This window comes from Mirounga leonina, unplaced genomic scaffold, assembly GCF_011800145.1.
Source record: "Mirounga leonina isolate KUSES-001 unplaced genomic scaffold, KU_Mleo_1.0 Mir_353, whole genome shotgun sequence".
NCBI classification, from domain to species: Eukaryota; Metazoa; Chordata; class Mammalia; order Carnivora; family Phocidae; genus Mirounga; species Mirounga leonina.
Window position 1 is genome coordinate 842,669 of NW_023270699.1, and position 23,971 is coordinate 866,639.

At 49.0% G+C, this 23,971-nt stretch overlaps 1 protein-coding gene across 3 annotated transcripts in view; it reads right to left on the minus strand.

The window, feature by feature from the left end:
- Positions 1-23,971, minus strand: part of PCBP3 (poly(rC) binding protein 3) — a 68,073-nt gene that overhangs the window by 30,105 nt on the left and 13,997 nt on the right. For all 3 annotated transcript variants that reach the window (XM_035030022.1, XM_035030023.1, XM_035030024.1), the window contains exon 2: positions 1,554-1,708. In XM_035030022.1, coding sequence (XP_034885913.1) covers positions 1,554-1,708 — 155 coding nt within the window. The remainder of the gene's footprint in view (positions 1-1,553; positions 1,709-23,971) is intronic.

Here is a 23,971-nt window from a genome sequence, read left to right on the forward strand (position 1 = left end):
ACGCTCCTGGCCAGGCCTGCTCCTCACGGCACCTCCCGCCTCGCCAGGCCCACTCGGCACTGCGAGCCAGCCCGCTCCTAGCCCCGGGAGTGACCTTTCAAAGTCAAACTCCTTTCCCTTATTACCGGAAGTCCTCAGCAGCTACAACAGTGCGGGTGGAGGCCCGAAATCCTGCTGGGCCGTGGGAGGGTGCGTGCCGCAGGGGCGGCTGAGGCAGCAAAGGGCAGCTGAGCCCTCCGGCGGCCGCGGCGCCGCTCCTCCTGGGGCGGAGTTGGTGCCTGAGGCTGCCGCGGCCCCCGGACGTGGGGGCCCTCTGTGGTGCACTCCCAGCTTCTGACAACCTTGAGCAAATGCCACCCACCCGTGGGAGGCGCAAAGCTGGTCGCCGTCTCTCCATTGCAAAAAGGGATCTCTGGGTGTGAGCCCTGACCCCCCGCCCCCCCAGGGAGGGCGCCTCGCCTGGCGATCTGGGAGGAGCAGCACCACCGGCCCCGCGGCAAGGAGACCACAAGGGCACCAGACACAGCCCGATGGAGGTGCGAACCCTGTGCTGTTGGGCTGGAGTTGGGGGATAGGAACTCACGGGGTCCAGTCTATAAACATGGAAATAAATTTTATGCATATGTGTGTATACACACACTGTGATCGTACATACACACGCATGTTCAATAAACACATACGTGTAGATATCCCCCACTCACAAGAGTCGGGGCTCTTTGGAGAAATGGCTGACTCCAGGACCACGGCAGGGAAAGCACAAGGGCGTCATGAGAGTGTTTTGTGCCAGAAAGCGAGCTGGCACTGGGTGAATGACAGCCCACGTCATGAGGACACAGGAGCCAGCTTGGAGGGGCTGCCGGTGGCTGAGTCAGGGTCAATACGAGCATCAAAATGAGTCATGACAGCAACTGAGTCCATGCAGACGTGCATGAATGAGCGGATGAATGGCCGCTGAGGGGTTCTCGCAGTGTCCGTGGGCCCCGAGCAGCATCTAACAGCAGCTCTGGGTGAAGGACCAAGGGCTCAGTAACGGAGGCCCTGAGATCTGCGCCCCTGATGGGAGAGTTCCTGTGACTCCCACCAACAGTGAGGAAACCTCAGAAAAGCCGCCTTGAGGAAGGGCAGGCACTTTCAGAGGTGAAATGCAAAGGAAGAGCAGGGAGACTCCTCCAGGTTGGAGACCACCAGAGACGCTCTGGGATATGGAGTCCTGACCACTCCCCCTTCACCGCGTGCCCTGTGGTGAAGGGCAGGCTGGGACGACTGGTGACCTGAACAGGGCCCGAGGCGAGGGGCTGGGACGTACTGGTGTTGGTATCCTGACGTGGATGGGGCACTGCGCCCTCGTTTGTAGGAAATACACACTAAGGTGTTCAGTGACGGGCATCGGGTTGCAATGAGTCTCCAAGGGTTCCAGGAGAAATGTAATTTGGAGTGGGCTGCAATGCTTAGTCAGCCTGAGACGGCTCAGGGTTTACAAAGCAGACCCCGGCGGTGGGCACGCCCTCCCTTGCCTCCCAGCTGGTCTGACACAGTGGCCTTGGGCTCCATACCTTTCCATGCATCAGCAGACGGATTGTCAGGGTCACGTTCAGGCCACCTTCTGAGACCTTCGACTCCATCTTTCTCCCAAAATGCGGCTGGGAGTAGTGGCTTAAGGTGCCGAGGGTGCCGTGAGGAAGGACAGATGGGGCCCAGATGGCGTCACCTGGAAAGGGAAGGCATAGCGGCTGCCAGCTGAGAACACGGTCAATGGCCAACACAGGTCGGGGTGTCCCGGCCTGCTAGGACCTTTGGCCTCTGGGGGTGCGTGGGCGTGGGGAGGGTCCAGGTTCTCCTCCAGGCTGGATCCCGAGGGACAGGTCAGCCCACCACAGTGTACAGGGTGGCCTCCAAGACAGGCACCAGTGAGGATTAGAAGTGAAGGTCAGGTGGGGCCAGGGCTCAGGGCACAGCAAGGGGAGAGGGTAGGACCAGGAGAGGTTCCAGAATAGACGGGAGAGGTCTGCAGAACCAGGTACTCAGGCAAGCCCAGGCCCAGATGCGGGGGGCCCCAAGGGCACACCAGACCTGACTGCAGGCCTGGGAAGGGATGCTTCACTCAGCAGGCAACACAGGTCACAGGGGGTGGGCTGTTTGGGTAGCCTTCCTGGGAGGGCCAGCAGTCAGGGCAGCAAATGGGAGCTGGAGAGCCACCTGCCTGGGTGCGTGGGGATGTCTCACAGTGCAGGGAAGTTGCTGGGTGCCAGGGTCCACAAGGGTCAGAGAGGAGGGGAACGAGGGCAGGATGGGACACGGGGCATGAGTGACCCCCAGGGGAGCGGGGAGTGGCCAGTCCTGGAGGGGGTGGGTAGGCCGTGGGGCAGTGGTCACAGGGTCTGACAGCAGGGTGCTGCCGGGGGCACAGGGAGGGAAGGAGGCCTGCCTGGGGGAGATTCTGGATGACCCAGGGCCAGGGGTTCCCAGGAGCGGCACCAGGTGGACCCCACGGAACAGAGAGTGCCACAGGCCTCCTGCAGCTGCACAGACTTGCCCGGGGGCACACCTGAGAGGTGGGTGGGGTGCCTGGGCCATGAAGGAAGGATGAGGCCTAGGGCCAACTCTGCCAGCACTCCCCACATACGACCCCATGCTTGGTCTAGGTCCCTCAGGAATAGTGAAACCTGGGCATGCCCCCCATCTGGGGGTCTGGACACCAGCCCTTTGATGTGACCTGTAAGGATGGGAGGCTCCGTCCACACACAGGAGAGACCACAAGTTAGAAAAGCAAGATTTTCCTTTAACCTTGTAGGTTTTGGTTTCTGCTGAAAAGGAAAATACAAAATAAAGCACAGAACAGCACATTCTGTCTGCTGGTGGTGGTGGACGCGTCACAGATGACAGAGGCAGACACATTTCTGCGTTAACAGACGCGCACATGACAACGTATCCACTCGTGCCGTAGCAACTCAAACTATTAGTCCTCGTTATGGATTAGACAACGATGCTTTTGAACAAGGACTCTGACATGAAGACCTAAGACCTGGCAAAGGCAAGTTTTAAAAACCACCCCTACAAATTAATGTGGTCTATCTCCACTGCCCAACACGGAGCCACTGGCCACTTGTGGCTATTTGTATTTGAAATAAGAAACTCGCCGGCCGCACTCAGAGTTGACCAAGCAGCCCCATGTAGCTGGTGGCTGCGCGGGGAAGGGCACAACAGAGAGCGCTGGTCTCGGGCACGGTGGTCCTACCGGACAGCACGGGGCACGTGGACATGGCAGCAGGTCTGGCTGGAAGAGGGCGCTCTGGACAGAGACCCCGGGCAGGAGAGGAGACGTTCCAGCTCAAGGGATTGGTGCGGCACCAAGTTCACGACGCTCCCTCCCGCACAGACACCCTGCAGCAAGCAGGGGTACCAGCACCAGTGGAGCGGATCGGGCGCTGGGCACGCGGGATGCCAGGCCTCCTGTTTAATTAGAAACGTCTCCTCCTGTGTGGGGCGGCAGGGCCCTGCAGCTGTGGTTACGTAAATGTTTCCAGCCACAGCGGAGAAAGTGGGTCAGTGAGTGCCGGGGAGCTTCAGGGTCCAGGCTGTCGACTGCCATCAGTCACACAGGCCAGCGAGCTGCCACGGAGGCCGCTGCCCGCCTTCATCACGAGGCTGAGGGCGAGCAGCACGGTGCCCTCTGTAGACTGCTGGGGACAAGGAGCGGCCCTGGGTGGTGGTGAAGGTCACCTAGACTCAGCGCCCTTGACCTTGAAGAACCCACCTATGCCAGCCGCCAAGGGGCACCGGGCGGTGGCTCCGCCAGGATCACGACCTCGGGTCATCCTCTATCGGTCCTGCTGGGCCCTGGACAGCTGTTCATCGGGGGCGGGCCCGAGGATGCCGGGCCTGCTCCCACCTGCAGCCACCCCTGCAGGAGAGTCCACACTCACCCAAAACCAAAAAATCTCTTCGCCAGTAAGGACCCCACCTTCTGTTCTCTGCAGTGCTGGGAACTGAATATATTTGTAATTCACCCAGTGGGAGGAAGAGGAGACACAGGCACGGTCCCCTGCAGGGCCCGGGAGGAGGCCCGCCCGTGTGGCCCCGTGCCAACACCGTCCACAGATGTGCCTCGGCTGGAACGCAGCCTGTGCCCGATTCCCACAGCCAGCCCTCCCAGTCGTCCATCCATCCGTCTCTGCAGTCCTGCCTTCCGGCTACAGGCCCAAACCTGGGGGTGCAATAGCTCCTTCCTTAGCAATGAAGTAATTCGCCTTCATTAGCAAATCCCAACACACAGATGCAGAGTTAATTAATTCATTTTCTCTAGTTTCTTACTTCTTGCCTAATAAAGGTGTTTTGTTCTATAAAATCCTTCTCAACATGTGGATTTAGCGGTATCCCACTAATTTTGATATTTGTGCTCTTTTTGATTATTTCAAAATACTATCAAATTTCTCTTTGATTTCTTTTTTGATTCATGGGGTATTGTGAAGTATGTTATTAAATTTTCAAATACTTAGATTTTCTAGATGTCTTTCTCCTGTTGATTCTCTGATGGTTAGAAAACGTGGCTTGTGACACCTCAGGTACGTCCTATGTCCTGAGACTTGCTTGTGGGCCAGACTGTGGTCTGTCCTGGTAAAGGTGGGCTCCCGTGTTGGGGTGGAACCTTCTCGAAGCCTGGATGGTACCACTGCCGGTCCTCTGCGGTCTCGTCGGGTCCCGGGGGCGCTGGGGAGGGCCCTGCTTCCTGCACTTCAAGCTCTGTCAGCAGCATTGTACCACCACATCGTTGCCTCCAGCTGATGGACCGACGGACTCCTTTGCCATCGTGAGGCATTCCTCATGTCTGGCTTCGTTCTCAGCTCTGAAATTTCTTTGTCTGTTATTCATGTAGTGACCCCACTTTCTTCTGATTGGTGTTGGTGTACCTCCTTCCATCTTTTATCTTGAACCCATCTGTGGTCTTTATATTTAAAGTGAGTTTCCTGTAGGCAGCATATGGTTGAACCTTGCCTTTTTATCTCATTTGACAATCTCTGTCTTTTAATTGGGGTGTTTCGACCACTGACAGTGACATGGTGGAGTCTGGAGCTATCGTTCTACTGCTTGTCTTCTGCTTTATGATCTGTTCTTCGTTCCCGTTTCTATCACTTTCTCCTCCACCATCTTTTGAATGAACTGCATACCTTTTATGATTCCACTTTCCCTCCTTTGTGCACTTACTGGTTACGACCCTCTGTTTTGTTACCTGAGGGTTGCCCTGCACACACCTTCAGCTTGTCACAGTACAGTGTCAGTGACCTGCCACTTAGGGCAGTGTGGGAGCACCTGACATGGGTGCTAGCTGTGCCTCTGTTTCCCCTCTTGGCCTCCGCCCTGTTGCTGTGGCGCACTTTGGTTCTCCTGGGTTATAAACCAGCGTTCTTATTTCGGACGTGAACAGTCCGTTATCTTCTAGAGGGACGTAGATGACAAGAAACATGTCTTTCTGCTTACCCACGTGACGCTCAGCCCGCCGCGTGCAGGCAGCTTTCTGCCTGCTCTCGCTCTTCTTCTACCTGAAGAACTCCCCAAGATAATTTTTGTAGTGCAAGTTCGCTGGCGATGGAGCTCTGTTTCCGTGGGTTGGAAAGGTCTGTTTCCCCTTCAGCAACGAACGGGTCTCACCTGGCACAGAACTCCAGGTCAGCAGTGCGCTCTTCGGGTCCCGGAGAGACCTGCCCCAGACCTCTCACCTGCGCTGCTGGCCCCGACCCCTGACCCCTGCTGTCCCCTGACCCCTGCTGCTGCCCCGACCCCTTGCCCGCTGCATTCGTTCTCACTTCATTTCACCATCTGTAAGGACACCTTTTCCACAGCACATGTAAGAATTTTCTCTTAATCACTGGCTTTGAACAACTTACTTAGCCTGTGCCTTGCTGCAGTTTCCTCATGACTTTCTGTGCTCATTGAGCTTCTTGGATTTGTGGCCTTAAGAGTTTTCACTGAGTTTGGAAAATTGTGGCCATTGTCTTTCGAATACACTTTCTGCCTTGCCCCTCCCCCACCCCCAGGGCCCCCAAAGGCATGTCTGTTCTCTGCCTGAAGTTGAGGGAGCTCACTGATGCTCCCGTCACTTTCTTCTGCCTTCTGCCTCTGTGTCTCATTTTGACAGGTTCTGTTTCCGTCCTGAAGTTTAAAATCTTCCGCGCTGCAACTCCCATGCTCTGGCTAATCCCACCCAGGGCACTTTTCACCTCAGACACGTGTTTTTCACTCTAGAAACTCAATCTGAGTCTGGGTCCTGTCTTCCATGTCCCCATTTAACACACTTGACCCTTTGCTTCTTGATCATGCGGTTTACAGTTTTGGATAATGATTTCAACATCCACGTCCCGCAGGTGTACAATCATCACTTCTGCGTCTAGGTCACGGCGGTGAACACCGAGCTGGGGGAGCACAGGCCCCTGCTGACTCTGGCAAGAGCTTTTTCTCTGCAGCTCAGATAGCAGGTGCTCTGCGGTCCTCAGTCAGACCTGGTCTCCTGGGGCCGCACCGTCAGCAAGCCGGAAACCAAGGAGACAAAGCGCGGCCTCCCAGGGGCCCGCACACAGAGTCACCTTTTCCAGCCCGGCCGCTCCCTCTGTCCTCTGTCCTGTGCACGGGCACATGGCTGGGGTGCAAGGGCAGACACAGGGCCCTACGCAGCTCAACTTGATCCGTAATGCAACAGTCCAAATCTGAACCCCCTGGTTTCCAAGTACATGTGAGACAGAACCCCATCTCCAACTGCCCTGTGAGCCAGTCTGCCGGGCAGCCGCAGGTCACCTGGCGCTGCTGGCGGGAAGCCTGAAGCCAACATTAGGGAAGGTGTGCGGTGACGCTGGGCTGCAGGAGCAAGAACCGGGAACGGGAGGCCTCAGTGTGCTCCGTCCGCTCCGCAGAGAAAGCCTGGGGACGAGGCCACTGCAAAGGCTCCTGACACATGTCTTGTGTCTCCTGCCACCAGGCAGGGACAGACAGTTCCCATCCGCAATGTCCTGAGGAAGGACTCTGGCTGTCCTGGTGTGGGTCATGGGCTGAGGTCCGAGGTGCCAGGTCACATGGCCCAGAGTCCACGCGGGACCCGCTGCTCTGGGTGGAGCATTTCCAGAGCAAGCGGGTGCCCTGGTTGGAGCTGGTCTCACTCCCAGGCAGGGCATCAGAAGCCTTCGTGTGTGCATTCTCTTGTAAGAGTTCCTGCTTTTCAAAGGTCCTTGCCCTCTAATGCCAGGCTGGAGGGAATCTGGCGGGCCAAGGTGAGCACAGGGAGATGTAATCCTCTGTCTAGGAGAAGGCTCCAGGTGCTTAAATGTTCTTCCCTCACAAGGCTGAGGAGCACATACAACATGTATTTGCAGCTATTCTCAAAGTCCTCCCACACGCGTTGTGGGGGAGCCTGCTCACAGTCGCAAGGCCTGTGGCGAAGCGCCAGGTCTCTCAGCAGCACGGCAGGGCCTGGGGGGGCACGGGGAGAAGAACGCTGGGGGTGCTGGGAGGTCAGGGGGAGGGGCTGCTGTGACCTAGGGTGAGCAGATGGAGTCCCTGTTGGGAGCACTGGGTGGGTCTATGCTAACCATCAGATTTTCTGCTCCTTAGCTCCCGTGAAGCCAGTCTGAAGCTGGAGGGGCCCTCTGAGTTGGGCTGCTGGGAAGCCAGATGCTCAGACCCCCACATTCACATCTAGGCCACGTCTTTGCAGGGGAGGCATCAGGAGGGAGGTGGAGGGGAAAGTCCTTACAATTCCTAAATACACCCCAGGCTCTGTGTCACTTACTGACTTCTCGCTAGTCGAAGGAAACACAAAACCGAAGGTGCTGGTATCTGAACTGCAGTCCAGTGGCCCCTCTCTGCCCTCCACCCCCCGCAGCTCCTCTGAGCTTCCCTGTCAGCACTCTCTGTCTCCAAAGATGAAGCAGACCCAGGAAGGAACCTTCAGGAAGCAAACACGCCAGGGTTATCTGCTACGCATACTCGATAACCACCACATGCAGATTCTATCCACATATGTAAGATGCAGTCACTTGAATTTCACTTTAAATTCAGGATGGCTTCGAGAAGTCAGCTTCCATGGGGGATCTGTGTACACAGCTGAGATTGCACTCAGGAGGGCTGACAAAATGACAGGTGACATTACACATGACACCAAAGGCGCAGTCACCACACAGGGGATGCTGCCGCTGAGCAAGTTATTTGCGGTGGGGAAGGTGCCCGAGAATGCTTGCTGAGGCCCCTGGAGACCAGCTCTGTGGAGTCACACAGCCTGCCTGTTGCTGTCCACATGGACTACGCTGGAAACCAGCAGGTGCATGTGCACAGCTGATGAGCAAGGCCATCAGGATGGCCTCCCCGTTTGGAGAGCTCTGGCCTGCCGGCCCCCAGAGCCCTCCTCCGGCTGGACCTGCCTCGGTGGCTGGCATCTGCTGATGCCTTTACTTCCCCTTTCAACTGGGAGGTGTGGGTACCACCTGGCCCCACTTCACAGACGGAAGGACTGATGCTTTAAGAGGTAAAAGACCTGCCCAAGAGCATGTGCTAAAGCAGGGCCCAGCCAACCAGCCCCAGCATCTGTGCTCTGAACTGTGATGGTTAAAAGAGCAGCAGGACTTTTGCTTCCAGCAAGATGGAGCAGAGGTCCCTTCCCCTAAAAACAATGAAAACCTCTGGATATTCCATACAAAGCAAACATAGGAGGATGCTGAAATGTTGAGAGGAACAGGCAGACTAGCACACCAGTGGCCCATGGAGTGGCATGGTGGTGAATTCCTGGTTTTTTTTCGCATCTCTATCTCAGACTTGGGGGAGGAGAGCCAGCAACCTGGAAACGTCAATGGGCATAAACCAAAAAAAGCTGCAACAAAGCCTGCTGCCTCCAGCCAAATGACCAGAAAAGAGAAAGCCCAGAAAGACTGAAAACTTGAGACAACAGTGGCTCTGCTCCAGCCAGCACCATGGAAGACACTGTTAACCCAGCCCCACCAACGCCAGCAAAGGCCCAGTGGTGGTGGTGGGGCCTCACCAGGCCAGAACGACACTCTGTAATCTCACGCTGGGTGTTACCAGAGAAGGCGGAGCGGGGAGCAGGGGCCTCACCAGGCAGTAACAGGCCACTCCACCCCACGGTGTCCTGGCCGAGGAGGTATCAGTGGAGGCCCGGTGGGGAGCCGCAACTCCCCCACCCCACCACAAGTAATGAGAAGTTCCTCAATCTCCAGGCACCAACAGAAGCTGCGTGGGGAACCTGGATTCCCACCCCACCTGTAAGTAATGAGGCAGCACCCCTCCTTTCCCTTGCTGGAATAGAATCAAAGGAAACCAGTTAAAATAGGAGATTTAAGTAATATTCAGACTCATAACATAATATCCAAAATGCCTAGGTTTCATATCAAGAACCAGAGAGATCTCAAACTAAATGAAAGAAAATCAACAGACACCAACACTGAGATGAGAGAGATGTTAGAATTACCTGACAAAAATTTCAAAGCAGCCATGATAAAAATGCTTCAATAAGTAAGAATATTTTTAATCAAGTGAAAAAATATAAAGTCTCAGCAGAGAAATAGAATTTCTCACAAAAAAACCCCCAGAAGATGTAAAGAACTAAATAAATTACAGTAGTGAAAAATACAGTAATGGAATGAAGGGGTCCAAAGAAGGAAGCAGTGAACTGTAAGACAGAACAATTCCCATCTGACCAATAGAACAAAAATAGACTTAAAAAAGAAAGAGAACAGAGCCTCACAGACCTATGAGACTGTGACACAAGATCTAGCATTTACCCTCTTAGAGTCCCAGATGAAGAACAGAAAGGGGTTGAAAAAGGACTTGAAGAAATAATGCCTGGAAACTTCCCAAATTTGGCAAAAGGTATAAACCTACATATCCAAGAAGCTGAGCAAATTCCAAGCAAGATAAACCCAAAGAAATCCACACAGACACATACAGTCACATGTTTAGAAACTGAAGACAAAATACTGAAAGCAGTAAGAGAAATGACACCGTATAAAAGAAAAATTTGATGACAGTGGGTTTCATTAGAAGCCTTGGTGCCAGAGGAAGTGGCATAATAGCTTTAAGTGGTTAAAAGGAAAGAACTGTCAACCCGGAACTATATATCCAGTGAAAATATCCTTCAGGAATGAAGGAGAAATTGAGATATTGTCAGGGGAAGGAAAACTAAGAGTTAGTTGCCCACGGACCCACTCTACAAGAATGGTTTTAACGGAGGTTCTCCAAATGGAAATGAAATGATACAGAAGGAAGCTCAAAACATGAAGAAGGAAGAAAGAACACAGTGAGCAAAAACATGAGCATATGCAACAGGCTTTCACTCTCCTCTTGGGCTTTCTAAATTATGTTTAATGGTTGAAGCAAAAATTATAGTACTGCCTGATGTGATTCCAATAGTATGTTGAGGAAATATTTACAAAAATTATATTATACATGGGGGAGGGTAAAGAATCATAAAGGGAGTTAAAGTTTCTACACTTCTCTCAGACTGGTAAAATGTAAACACCAATAGAATTCATAAATTGTATATATAATGTAATATCTGGATCAACATCTAAAAAGCTACACAGAGAGGTATACTCAAAAACACTATCAATAGGGGCGCCTGGGTGGCTCAGTTGGTTAAGCAACTGCCTTCGGCTCAGGTCATGATCCTGGAGCCCCGGGATCGAGTCCCGCATCGGACTCCCTGCTCAGCAGGGAGCCTGCTTCTGCCTCTGACCCTCCCCCCTCTCATATGCTCTCTCTCTCTCTCATTCTCTCTGTCTCAAATAAATAAAATCTTAAAAAAAAAAAAACAACAAAACACTATCAATAAACCAAAATGGAATTCTAAAAAAATATTCAGTAACCTACAGGATGGCAGGAAATAAGAAAAGAAAAAATAAAATGGCAAATTTAAGCCCTAACATCCCAATAATTATACTAAATGGAAATAGTCTAAATTCACCAATTAAAAAACAGACAATGGCAGAGTAGATTAAGAAACATGACTGAACCATATGCTCTCTACAAGAAACTCATTTCAAATAGGACAATATAAGTATATTGAAAAAAATCATGGAAAAAAGATGTGTCATGCAACTATTAATCAAAAGAAAGCAGGAGTGGTTATATTAATATCAGATAATAAGAAGCGTTGGCGAGGATGTGGAGAAAGGGGAACCCTCATGCACTGTTGGTGGGAATGCAAACTGGTGCAGCCACTCTGGAAAACTGTATGGAGGTTCCTCAAAAAATTAAATATAGAAATATCATATGATTCAATAATTCCTCTTCTGGGTATTTATCCCAAATTAAGTGAAAACACCAATTCAAAGAGATATATGCACCCCTGGTTCACTGAAGCATTATTTACAATAACTAAGACGTGGAAGCAGCTTAAGCGTCCATCAATGGATAAATGGACAAAAAAGATGCAGTATACATACACAATGGGCTATTACTCAGCAATAAGAAAGAATGAAAGCTTGTCATTTGTGACAATGTGGATGAACCTTGAGACTATTATGCTAAGTGAAGTAAGTCAGACAGAGAAAAACAAGTATTGTATGATTTCACATGTATGTGGATTCTAAAAAACAAAACCAATAAAACAATACAGAAATAAACTCACAGATAGAGGAAACAAACTGTTGGTTACCATAGAGGGGAGGGGTTGGTGGGGGGACCAAAATAGGTAAAGGGGATTAAGGGGTACCTTCTTCCAGTTGTAAAATAAGTAAGTCATGGGGATGCAAAGTATAGCATAGGGGATATGGTCAGTAACATTGTAATAACAGCATGGTGACATACGGTAACTAGACTTATCATGGGGATAATTTTGTAATATATAAAAATATTACATCTAAAAAAATTTAAACCTATTAATCTAATTAAATATTAAAAGCTATTATGTACATCTGATTCCAACAGGATATTGTATATGAATTATACTTCAATTAAAAAATAGACTTCAAAGCATTGAAAATTATTAGAGACAGATAAGAACATTGTATAATGGTAAAAGGATCAATCCATGAGGAAGCAAGAGCAATCCTAAATGTGTATGAATCAAACACCAGAGCTATAAAATATGTGAAACAAAAACTGACAGAACTAAAAGGAAAAATACACATATCTAGAATTATGGCTGAAGATTTCAATACTGTATCTCAACAACTGAAAGAACCAGGCATAAAACCAGCAAGGATATAGAAGAACTCACACCACCGTCATTCAATAGGGCCTAGTCAACAATTATAGAATGCTATATCTGGCAACAGAAGAATACACGTTCTCTTCAAGCACCCACAGAATATATACTAACACCCATCTCCTTCACCATCAAACAAACTTCAACAAGTTTAAAAGAATCAAAATTATATAGTGTGGTTCTCTGATCACAATGGAATCAAACTAGAAATTAGTAATAGAAGATAACAGGAAAATCTCCAAGTACTTGGAAACTAAAACAACACACATCCAAACAATCCTTGGGGAAAAGAGGAAATAAAAAAAATACATTGACCTGAATGAAAATAAAAATACAACAGGGGTACCTGGGTGGCTCAGTCATTGGGCGTCTGCCTTCGGCTCAGGTCATGATCCCGGGGTCCTGGGATCAAGCCCCGCATTGGGTTCCCTGCTCAGCGGGAAGCCTGCTTCTCCCTCTCCCACTCCCCCTGCTTGTGTTGCCTCTCTTGCTGTCTCTCTCTCTGTCACATAAATAAGTAAATAAATCTTCAAAAAAAAAAATAAAAACACAACATACCAAAGATTGTGAAGCAGTGCCTACAGGAAAGTTTGTAGCACAAAATACATATATTGGAAAAGAGAAAGTCTCAAATCAATAATCTAAGCTCTAATTTTAAGACCTTAGAAAAAGAAGAACAAGGTAAATAAAGCAAACAGAAGGAAGGAAATAAAAACAATCACTGAAATTAGAAACAGAGGGGCGCCTGGGTGGCTCAGTCAGTTATGGAGCCCCATACGGGCCTCCATGCTGGGCGTGGAGCTTGCTTAAGATTCTCTCTCTCCCTCTCCTTCTGCCCCTACCCCCCCTCTAAAAAAAATAAAATGAAATTAGAAACAGAAAAACTAGAGAAAATCAACAAAATCAAGAGCTGATTCTTGGAAAAGATCAATAAAATTGACAAACTAATACAAAGACTGACAAAGAAAAAAGGTTAGACAAAATATAAATGCAAGGAATGAGACAGCAGCTATCACGAAGAGCCTTGCAGACATCAAAGGGATGAGGGATACTAAGAACAACGCTACACAAATAAACCGACTTAGACAAACTGACCCAAACTACCCCAATTCGTTCAATATGAAATAAATAATTTCAATAGTCCTACATTAGTATTATGGAAATTAAATTCATAATTTTAACCCCCCCCAAAAAAAACTCCAGACACAGATGGTTTCAGTAGAGAATTCTACCAACAGTTTTATGAAGAATTAACACCAATTCTACACAATCTCCTTCAGAAGGTAGAAGAAAAAAAGAAACACTTTGCAATTCATTTTATGAAGTCAGTATTACCCTAAAACAAAAATCAAAGTGTACAAAAGAAAAAAAAAATCCTGCCCTTAAGAATATAGGTGCAAAAATCCTTTAAAAACATTAGCAAATATAATTCAGCAAAATACAAGAATTACAAGCTATTCTTCTAGTGATGCAAGGATGGTTTAGTATTTGAAAATCAATTAATGTAATCAATTACATTAATAGACTAAAGAAGAATATTGCACGATCATACCAACGCATGCAGAAAAGCATTTGACAAAAGTCAACACCCATTTATGATAAAAACTCTCAGGGAAAAAGTAGGAATAGAAGGGAACTTCCTCAACTTGATAAAGAGGTTTAAAAACCCCCACATCTAACATCACACTTGGGGTTGAACCCTTTCCCCTCTGAAGACAAGGAACAAGACAAGGACTTCTCTCATCACTGTGATTCAACATATTGTTGGAGCTCTAGCCAGTATGGCAAGGCAGGAAAAGGAAATAAAAGGCACACTGATGAAAAGGGAAGAAACAAAACTGTCCCTATTTGCAGATAATATGAAATGCTTACATATAAACTTACCAAAACATGTGTAGGACTTACATGATGGAAACCACAAAGTGCTGATGAAAGAAATCAAAGATCTAAATAAATGGGGAGATATACCATGTTCATGAACTGTGATTTATCACAATAAAGATGTCAATTCTCTCCAAGTTGATATACAGTTTTAACTTAATTCCTATCAAAATCCAGCAATAATTTCATGGATATAGATAAGATTATTGCAAAATTTATATGAAAAAGCAAAGGAACTAGAATAGCTAAAATGACTTTGACAAAGAAAAATAAAAAAGGAATCAGTCTCCCCAGTTTTAAGACTTACTACACAGCTACTGTAATCAAGACTGTGTGGTACTGTCAGAGGGAGAGACACACAGATCAATGGGACAGAACAGAGAACCCAGAAACAGACCCACACAAATATGCCCAATTGATTTTTGACAAAGATGTAAGCGCAGTTCATTGCAGGAAAGATGGCTTTTTCAACAAATGGTGCTAGGGCAATTGGATGTCCGTGGGCAAAAAAATAACCTTTGACCTAAATTTCATATCTTATGTAAAAATTGACCCCAAATGGATTATAGACTTACATGTACAATGTAAAGCTATAAAACTTCTGGGAAAAAAAGAAATAAATTCTAAAGATCTAGGGCAAGGCAGAATTCTTGGACTGACACAAAAAGCATGTTGTTCAAAAGGAAAAACTGACAAATCAGATGTTTTAGGAGTAAAAACCTTTGCAAAAAAAAAAAAAAAAAACATGTTTAGAGGATGAAAAGACAAGCCATAGACTGGGAGAAAATATTTGCAAACCACATTTCTGACAAAGAGCTAACTTCTAAGATATATAAAGAATGATCACACTCAACGGTAAAAAACTAAACAATCCAATTAGAAAATGGGCAAAAAATATGGTTATTTCACCAAAGAAGATATATCTGTAGATGGCAAACGAGCACATGAGAAGGTGTTCAATGTCATCAGCCCTTAGGGAGATGCACCTCGAAACCACACGGGATACCACCACACACCTGTGAGAATGGCTACAATAAAAAACAGTGGCCACCCCAAACACTGGCGAGGATGCGGAGAAGCGGGTCACGCACACGGCTGGTGGGAATGTAACAGGTGCAGCCACCCCAGAGAGCAGTCTCATGGTTTCTTAAAAACCAAACATGTGCATTCATTCCAGAGAAATGAAAATTTACGTCCTCACAAAAACCTGTACGTGATTTTCAGAGCAGCTTTATTTATCTTAACTGCCCCAGACTGGAAGCACCTTCAACCAGCGATTGGTTAAATAGTCATGGGATATGGGACGTGCGCAGCAGCGACCGGGCAAGAAGTCCTCCGCTATAAAGCAGAACAGATTACTGATTCACTCGACAACCTGGATGAAGCTCCAGGGAACCAGGCTGAGTGAAGTCAGTCAATCCCCAAAGATTACCCACTGTGATTTCATTAGGTAACAGTCTTGAAAGGACAGAATTACAGGAGTGGAGAACAGATTGTTGGTCTCCAGGGTGAAGGAGGGGGTAGGAACAGGAGGTCAATGCCTGTGGCTCTGGGAGGACAGCATGGGGATCCGCGTGGGGGTCCGTGGTTCTGCATCAGCACCAACATCCTGGTGTTGGGGGAAACTGAGTAAAGGGTGCATGGAATCCCTCTGTGCTACTCCTCTTACAACTGCATGTGAATGAACGGTTACCACAAATACACAATTTAATAATAATGAAAGAAAGCAGCTGCTTTAGACTGTTGAATCTCAGATCTGTACCTCTGAAACAAATAATGCAATATATGTTAAGAAAAAAAAAAAGAAGAAGAAGAAGAAGGTATCGGGAGGGGAAGAATGAAGCCGGGGAAATCGGAGGGGTAGACGAACCATGAGAGACGATGGACTCTGAAAAACAAACAGGGTTTTAGAGGGGAGGGGGGTGGGAAGATGGGTTAGCCTGGTGGCGGGTATTGAGGAGGGCACATTCTGCATGGAGCACTGGGTGTTATGCACAAACAATGAATCATGGAACACTTCATCTAGAACTAATGATGTAATGTATGGGGATTAACATAAGAATAAAAAATTAAAAAAAAAAAAAAAAAGCAGCTGCTTTGACCCAAGATTGTACCAGGCAACTATTAATTCACGAAAGAGAAAGGGAGCCAAATATTTGCTCAGATAATTCCAACAAAAGAACTATCCTGACACTGTGAGGAGATTGAAGTTATAAAAAAAATAAAAGCCAGATAGCAAAAACTCACGAGCTCCTTTTGAGGGAAAGCATTTCGACCAAGTCCCTGGCTTTGATGCTAAGTCAGAACACCCACCTCATTCCTTCACCACCCACCCACTCACTCACTCTCACACTCTCACCTACACACCCACTCATACCCACACTCACTCATACCCTCACCAACACACCCACTCATTACACTCATCCACCCACTCACACTCTCACCTACACATTCTCACACTCACACTCACTCATACCCTCACCTACACACCCATTCTCACACTCACTCCCACACTAACACACGCACTCATTCACACCCACCCATACATCCACTCACTCTCACACAACACATCCATCCACATTCACACCCCTATACATCCACCTACTCACCTACACACCCACTCACTCACACACTCACTCCTACACTCCCACTCATCCCCACATCCTTACACTCACACTCATCTACACACCCTCTCATATTCACACCACCACCCACACACCCACTCACTGACACACGCTCACCTACTCCTTCACTCTCACGCATACACTCACCTTCACACATGTGCCCATCTACTTGTACACACCTGCTCACACACTCGCACACATGTGGGTCTTTCCCCGTGCCCTGCCCACTTCACCAGTCTGTGTGGTCCTGAGCAAGCAGGAGGTATGGCAGGCACGTCCCTTGAGAACCTCTAGTACCAGCTTGGCCTTGGCCATCGCGGGAGATGGGGCCTGGCCAGAGGATGCCCTGTGCCATCACCATTCTGTGTATCTCACGGACCTTGGGCGTGGATGGCATGTTAGGGGCACACGGAACGTACCCACGACTCTGAGAACCGCACACAGCCGATATTTCTTTGCCCCAGTCTGTGGTGGGGACGCCACTGCGCCTCCAAACATCACAAACAAAAGGAAAAAGGACTCCCAGCCCTTCCCATAAGGCCGGAGCCCAAGGCCTACCCATGCAGGGTCCGTCCCATGTGCCCCTGGGGGCATAGAGACTCTGCACTGATTCCCTCCAGGGCAGGTAGAAGAGTGTGTGTACCCACTGGTTCTGGACACAGTGTGCAGAGGACATGGCCTCCTGACAGTCACACTCTGTGGTCATGACTGGCCGCCCGGACAGGGTGCTTTCCCCGGGATACGTGGAGGGTGTGTCTTGCCGCACATCACCAGCGACCTTCCAGAACCTCAAATCAGGCCATCATCCCCTTGCTGAAACTTGTGGGCCTCTTCCCATTACCCAGGTAATTCCAGCTAGGCTCCTTCCCTCCCAGAACGCTGCCCCAGGCCTCTGGCGCCAGACTCCCCAGCCCTACCGCTTGCTTCCCCGGGACAGGCCAAGTCCATGCCCGCCGCCTGGGCCTCCTGCTGTGCCCTGGGCCTTCTGCTGAGGGCGCTCCCAGCCAGGCCTCCACCTGCACCCAGTCTCTCCTGGGCTGTCTTCCCCCACCGGCCTGGCCCTGTCACCCTGTGGGCAGAGGACCCATTTACCTTCATTCAATACTGAACCCGCAGTTCCCAGCACCATCCTGGGCCTACAAGAGAGCAGAGCAAATTCAGCAGCATTCAAAGATCGGGTGAACAGGTATACTGAGCACTGAGCCCAGGTCCGTCTCCATGGCCTCACAGGACATTCTGAAATCAGAATTTAGTGATTTCTAAACTTGGACACTCATGAAACATCCAAGATTGGCTTTCCATTCCTCCTAGGCCCTCACCTCTTCACTCATTCATGTGGCCACTGAGGGTCTGCTGGGGGCCGGCCTGTGCAGGGCTGTGGGGATGCCAATTCCATTAGTTTCTGGTCTCTTTGGATTGTTTCTTCCTTTCCGCTTGCTTGTTCTTGTTCTTTTCTTCTAGTTTCTGAAAGTGGGACCTTAGATTATTGTCTTGAGCTCTTTTCTCATGTTGGCATTTCAGGCTACAGATTTCTCTAGAGGTGCTGATTTACTTGTATCCAACAAGTTCTGTTATATACAAATATTGCTCTCAGTTCAAGATATTCTGCAATTGCCTTTGATACTTCCTCTTCTACCAGCACATTATTTAGAGGTGTGTGTCTTGATTTTTAAGTATTTGGAAAAATTCTAGTTACCTTTGGTTACTGATTTCTAGTTTATTTCCACTCTGCTCAGAAAATACATTTCAGTTGTTTTAAATTTGTTAGTCTTTCATTTTTTTACACAGAATATGGCCCACCTTACAAACGTCCTGTGTGCACACGGATATGTGCGTCCTCCCGTTGTTGGGTGAGGTATCCTGTCCGGTGGCTGAGATCTAGTTGGTGGGCTATGCCAGTCCCTGGTTCTCTGCCTGTCCTGCCGTTACTGACAGGATGGACTTGGAATCTCCAACTGTAACTCTGGCTTCGTCCTCTCCGCCTTTCCATTCTGTCAGTTTCTGTTTCGAGTACGGGAGGCCCTGTTATTCAATACACACACATTTGGGACTGAAAGGTCTTCTTGGTGAACTGGTCATTTTATATTGACGTGATGTTCCTCCTCACCCCTGGTGGTTTTCCTTGTCCTGAGCCCACTTCATCTGGTACTAATGTAGCCTCTCCAGCTGTCTTCTGATTAGTGTTCATGTGACACATCTTCTGTCCTTTAACTTTTAACCTACCAACGGTGTACTTCATGTGGCTGTCTTGTTGGGCACATTGACTGATCTTTTTTAATATATTCTGATAATCTCTCACTTTTTTTTTTTTTAAGATTTTTTATTTATTTATCTGAGAGAGAGAATGGGAGACAGAGAGCATGAGAGGGAGGAGGATCAGAGGGAGAAGCAGACTCTCCGCCGAGCAGGGAGCCCGATGCGGGACTCGATCCCGGGACTCCAGGATCATGATCTGAGCCGAAGGCAGTTGCTTAACCGACTGAGCCACCCAGGCGCCCCGGTAATCTCTCACTTTTAATTGGTCTGTTTGCACAATTTTCTTTTATATTTGCAAACTGAATAATTGTCAATCTAAGGTATATAGGTGTGTGTGCAATTTTGAAATAACTTTAGATCCATGACTGGTTGCAAAGATAACATAGAGTTTCTGTGTCCCTCACTCACTTCCATCTGACGTACCTGCAGCATGCTGCTACACGTCACTGCCATTGGTAAGATGCTGTGAACGATCTGCCCCTGTGTGTGTACAGGTCTGTGAAGCCTTATCCCACCTTAGGTTTCTCTAGCCACTTACAAAGCAGGAGCACCAGAGACTCCTGATGCTCTCCCCAGCCCCAGGCCACCACTACCATTTTGTCCTTCCAAGAGCTTCGTATGAATCAAATCAAGCACGTGCAATCTTTGGCAATGGGCTTTTTTCCGCTCAGCACGTGGACGCTCTCGAGGTCGCGGAGTTGGGCACAGCAGCGTGGGCTTGCTTCCTGCTGCGCAGCCACCCATTTGCACAGCCCGGCCCCTCACGAAGGACGTCTGCGTTGCTTCCGGGTTTTGTCGATCACAAATAGAGCGGCCAGCACAACAGTGTGCACATGTTTGTGGGACTGTCCAGAAGCGGGACTGCTGGATTGCACGTCAAGTGCCTGCTGATGCTGGTAAGAAACGGACATGCTGTTGGCTAGAGTGGCCGCACCGCTTCCCCCGGCAGCCAGCAGGCAGTCCAGCCGCCCTGCGTTCTTGCCCAAACCTGGGGCGGGGGGCGTTCTTACTGGAGCCACTTTCACGGGCGGCAGCGGTACCTCGTTGTGGTTTAATCTGTTTTCTCTTATAGCTTCACGTGCTCATTTCCCATCCACGCACCCTATTTGGAAATGTGCCGTGTAGGTCTTCTGTCCATTTTCCATCCAGAGCGCTTGCTTTCTTGCCGTGGAGTCTGAAGCACTCTCCGTATAGTGTGGATTCACACCCTCTGTTGGAATGTGATTTACAAAGATTTCCTCTGAGCTCCTGATGTGTCTTCTCACATCCTGACAGGGTCGTTCACAGAGCAAATGGTTTTTATTGTGACAAAGGTCAATTGCTCAATTTTATCTTTAGTGGATGTGCCTCTTTCTCCTAAAGAGTAGTTTTATGTTTTACATTCAGATATTTGATCCAATTTGAGTTAACTATTGAATAAGCTATGATGTTTAAGTCAAGGGTTTTTTGTTTTGTTTTGGGTTTTATTGTTTGTCTATAGATATCTAAAAGTTTCAATGCCATATCTTGAAAAGACTAGCCTTTCTGTATTAAATTGCTTTATTACCATTGTCCACACCCATGTGGGTGTACCCTGGCCCCTGGTGTGTTTCATTTATGTATGTGCCTATCTACTCACCACCGCCACATCTTGATTACTATACTGTTACCGTGTCCTAGAATTATTCCAACTTTCTTTTTCAAAACTGTCTTAGATTACCTAGTTCCTTTGTGTTTTCATGAACAATCTTAAAATCAACTTGTTTATATCTATAAACGCTCCCACTGGGACTTTGACAGGAACAGCATTAAACCTACAGAGCTGTCTGGGAGACATCAACATCTTTGTAATGTTGAGTGTCCCTGTGTGTGAACACGATGTCTTTGATTTCTCTCATTGGCATTTTGTAGTTTTCAGTATACAGAATCCTGTGCATATTTTGTTAGACCCAGAGCAAGTATCTAACTTTTCAGAGTTCTTGTAAATGGTATTGGGTTTTGAATTCAGTTTCTGATTGCTCATTGGTGGTCTGCAGAACAGTATTGACTTTTGTATGCTGACCTTGCATTCCTAAACAGGTGAACATGCTTAGTGGTTCCAGGAGTTTCTTGTAGACTTAATGCAGGCACTCATGTCATCTGCAAATAGAAGATAGGTTTATTTCTTCCTTCCAAATCTGTCTGCCTTTCATTTCTGTTTCCTGCCATACTCAGCTGGCTAAAACTGGGGGCACGATGCTCAACAGAGTGGCGAGAGCAGACACCCTTGTTTTGCTAATGATTTTAGGGGGAAGCATTAGTCTCTCACCATTAACTATAATGTTAGTTGGTAGGTATAGCTTATTACGTTTTAAAAAAGAGAAATATTTATCTGAAAGAGACAGAACGTGCATGAGTTGGGGGACAGGCAGAGGGGGAAGGAGAAGGACAAGCAGACTCTGCACTGAGCAGGGAGCATGGAGCCAGTCGCGGGGCTCAGTCTCATGACCCCAAGATCATGACCTGAGCTGAAACCAAGAGTTGGACACTTAACCGACTGAGGCTCCCAGGTGCCCCTAGCTTATTCGGTTTTGATCAGAACCAAAACTTCGTTCAGTCTCTCATATTGATTAAACTGGCAAAATCTGTTTATAATCAATACTACTTAGAGAAATTCTGATAAATCAAATTTTCAATCATTCTTTCTTAAAAGAATATTCAAATCAACAGAATTCTAGTAAAATAAATACTGTCAGGGGCGCCTGGCGGGCTCAGTCGTTCGGCGTCTGCCTTCGGCTCAGGTCATGGTCCCGGGGTCCTGGGATCGAGCCCCGCGTCCGGCTTCCTGCTCCGCGGGGGGCCTGCTTCTCCCTCTCGCTCTGCCCTCCCCCTCGCTCGTGCTCACTCTCACACATCCTCTCTCAAATTAATAAAATCTTAAAAAAAACACTGTCCTAACGAGACGCAAGACTGTACAGCAGCAGGATGAGTGACAGTGCCCACACGCAAGTAGACCCACCCTGTCCTCATGCTGGAGGGGCCGCTTCCACCCGTTTTACGAGAAAAGCAGGCGCACGACAGTGAATGACAAGCTAGTTCGAGAGCCCATGCTCCGGACCACTAGACAATTTTCATGCTGGTCAAATACAAAACCCAGTGGTGGTGTTTCAGACGTGAAGGAAAGAGTGTCATGTTTGAAAGTGGCACGTAACGTCCCACTGTAAGGCTTGTTTCTTCAAGGAAAGAGTGAGTAGATTTGCATATTAAAGTAGAAGTTTCACAGCTGTCTGTGGAACTCACAACAGCAATCACGCTCACTCAAGCATACTCCCCCGCTCTCTCCTGACATGAGGCCTCTCACCCTCAGAGAAGGGAGCAGTCTTCCGCCAAGAAACCTCCAGCTGAGCCCACGTGGCTGCAGGGAGAGCCAGGCCGGGCCGACAGCCCTGCCGTGGCCCCATTAGTGGTACTCAGTCCAGGGCTCACCCAGGGCCTCCGCTGTCTGGGGGGAGGTGGCCGTGGAAGGAACCTCGAGGGACAACCACAGACTTGATTTATCGTGTTTAACAGCTCAGTGCCCCGTTAGGCTGCAGGAGGCCAGGACAGCAGAAACCGACAGAGCCTATTAGCTGCTTTATGCTCCTTGAGAGACTCACAACGCAGATTATGTCCTTGAGGCCATGAAGGGGAGGGGAGGCTTCGGTAATGTAATGCTCTTGCCAGTCACAGTTAGCATTCGGCATTCGGAAGATTTTCAGCGCTTATGCAACCCTGACATCAGTGAGCATTCTACATGGCCTGCAGGCTCCTCACTCAGGTGTCCAGACAGACAAATGTGATGGGGCTGGGGAGCCTGCTCACCTTCCCTTCTTGCTCTAGAGGCCACCGCGTGTTGGCTTCATGTCTAGAATGCTGCAAAGCTTTTCTCTTTCTAGCAATGTGTGGGCTTCATCCAGGGATGCCGAGATTTCTTAGGCCTCCCTTTGGGTCCAGGGTATAGCCTACATCAGAGTGTATCTCTTACAAATGCTCCAGTTATTTCAAATATGCAATTCAAGATTTAGAACATCTTTGCTGTGGAGACAGGGCAGGACTCCTGAGACCTGTGTCTGGTCCTGTCTCTGACACCCCCACCCGCCCTGCAGTGACAAGCTGTGTGTGAACCTGACCCTCCCTGAGGCCATGGGTAACAGAGCCCTGGCTTCTGTGTGTCCAGCGCCCATGCTCAGTCCGTCTGCACACATTTTTATCTTCCCACAGACCCTCTGGCCACAGCGGGAAGCCTACACGGCAGCGACACGTGACCGGACACTCTGTTCTCACCAGGTGCCGGGCACAGGGTGCAGGACGGGGAAGCACAGTCCTTGAGTAGCTCACAGTTTGGAGAAGAAATTGAAACTACAGGCTGGGACAGCCAGCAATCCAAAAGGTTGAAACTCAACATTCAATCCCTACCTCACCTTCCAGATACACGTTCTAGATAGGTTAGAGATCCGAAATTTCCTCCTCTGGGAGGGAGGAAGGGACAGCTTCTCACAACCTCAGGGTCCAGGAGATGTGAAGGGGGGAGAGGCTGGGGGATGGTCCCATGCTTCTGCTGCAGTAGGAGAGCAGGGGACGTCCCTCCTTCCTGCCCTGGCCCTGGTCAGGGACATCACCCAGCCTGTTGCTGGCAGATGTCTGAGACCACAGGGAGAAGCAGGCCTGGGCGAACTGGGCCCAGAGAAGCCAGGAGAATGGCAGAAACACATGCGGCCCACCTAGCCGAGGGGCCTGCGGACTCAGCACTCTGTAGGTGCCAGTCAAGGAACGGCCCCCTTTCCTGATGTCCTGTGACTCAGCCGCTGGAGGCAGAGGGACAGAGCTGTGCTTACGGACTCCGTCCTCCACTTACAAGGATGGCAACACGATGCCGGGACCTGACCTGATTACCGAGGTATCTGTAGTGATGGGGCGTCCCGCCTGGGACACAGCAAGGAGCCAGTCATGTGGCACAGCCCAGGGGTGGAGATGCCCCGTACCAGCCGGGGGGCTCTGGGGACAGAAGACG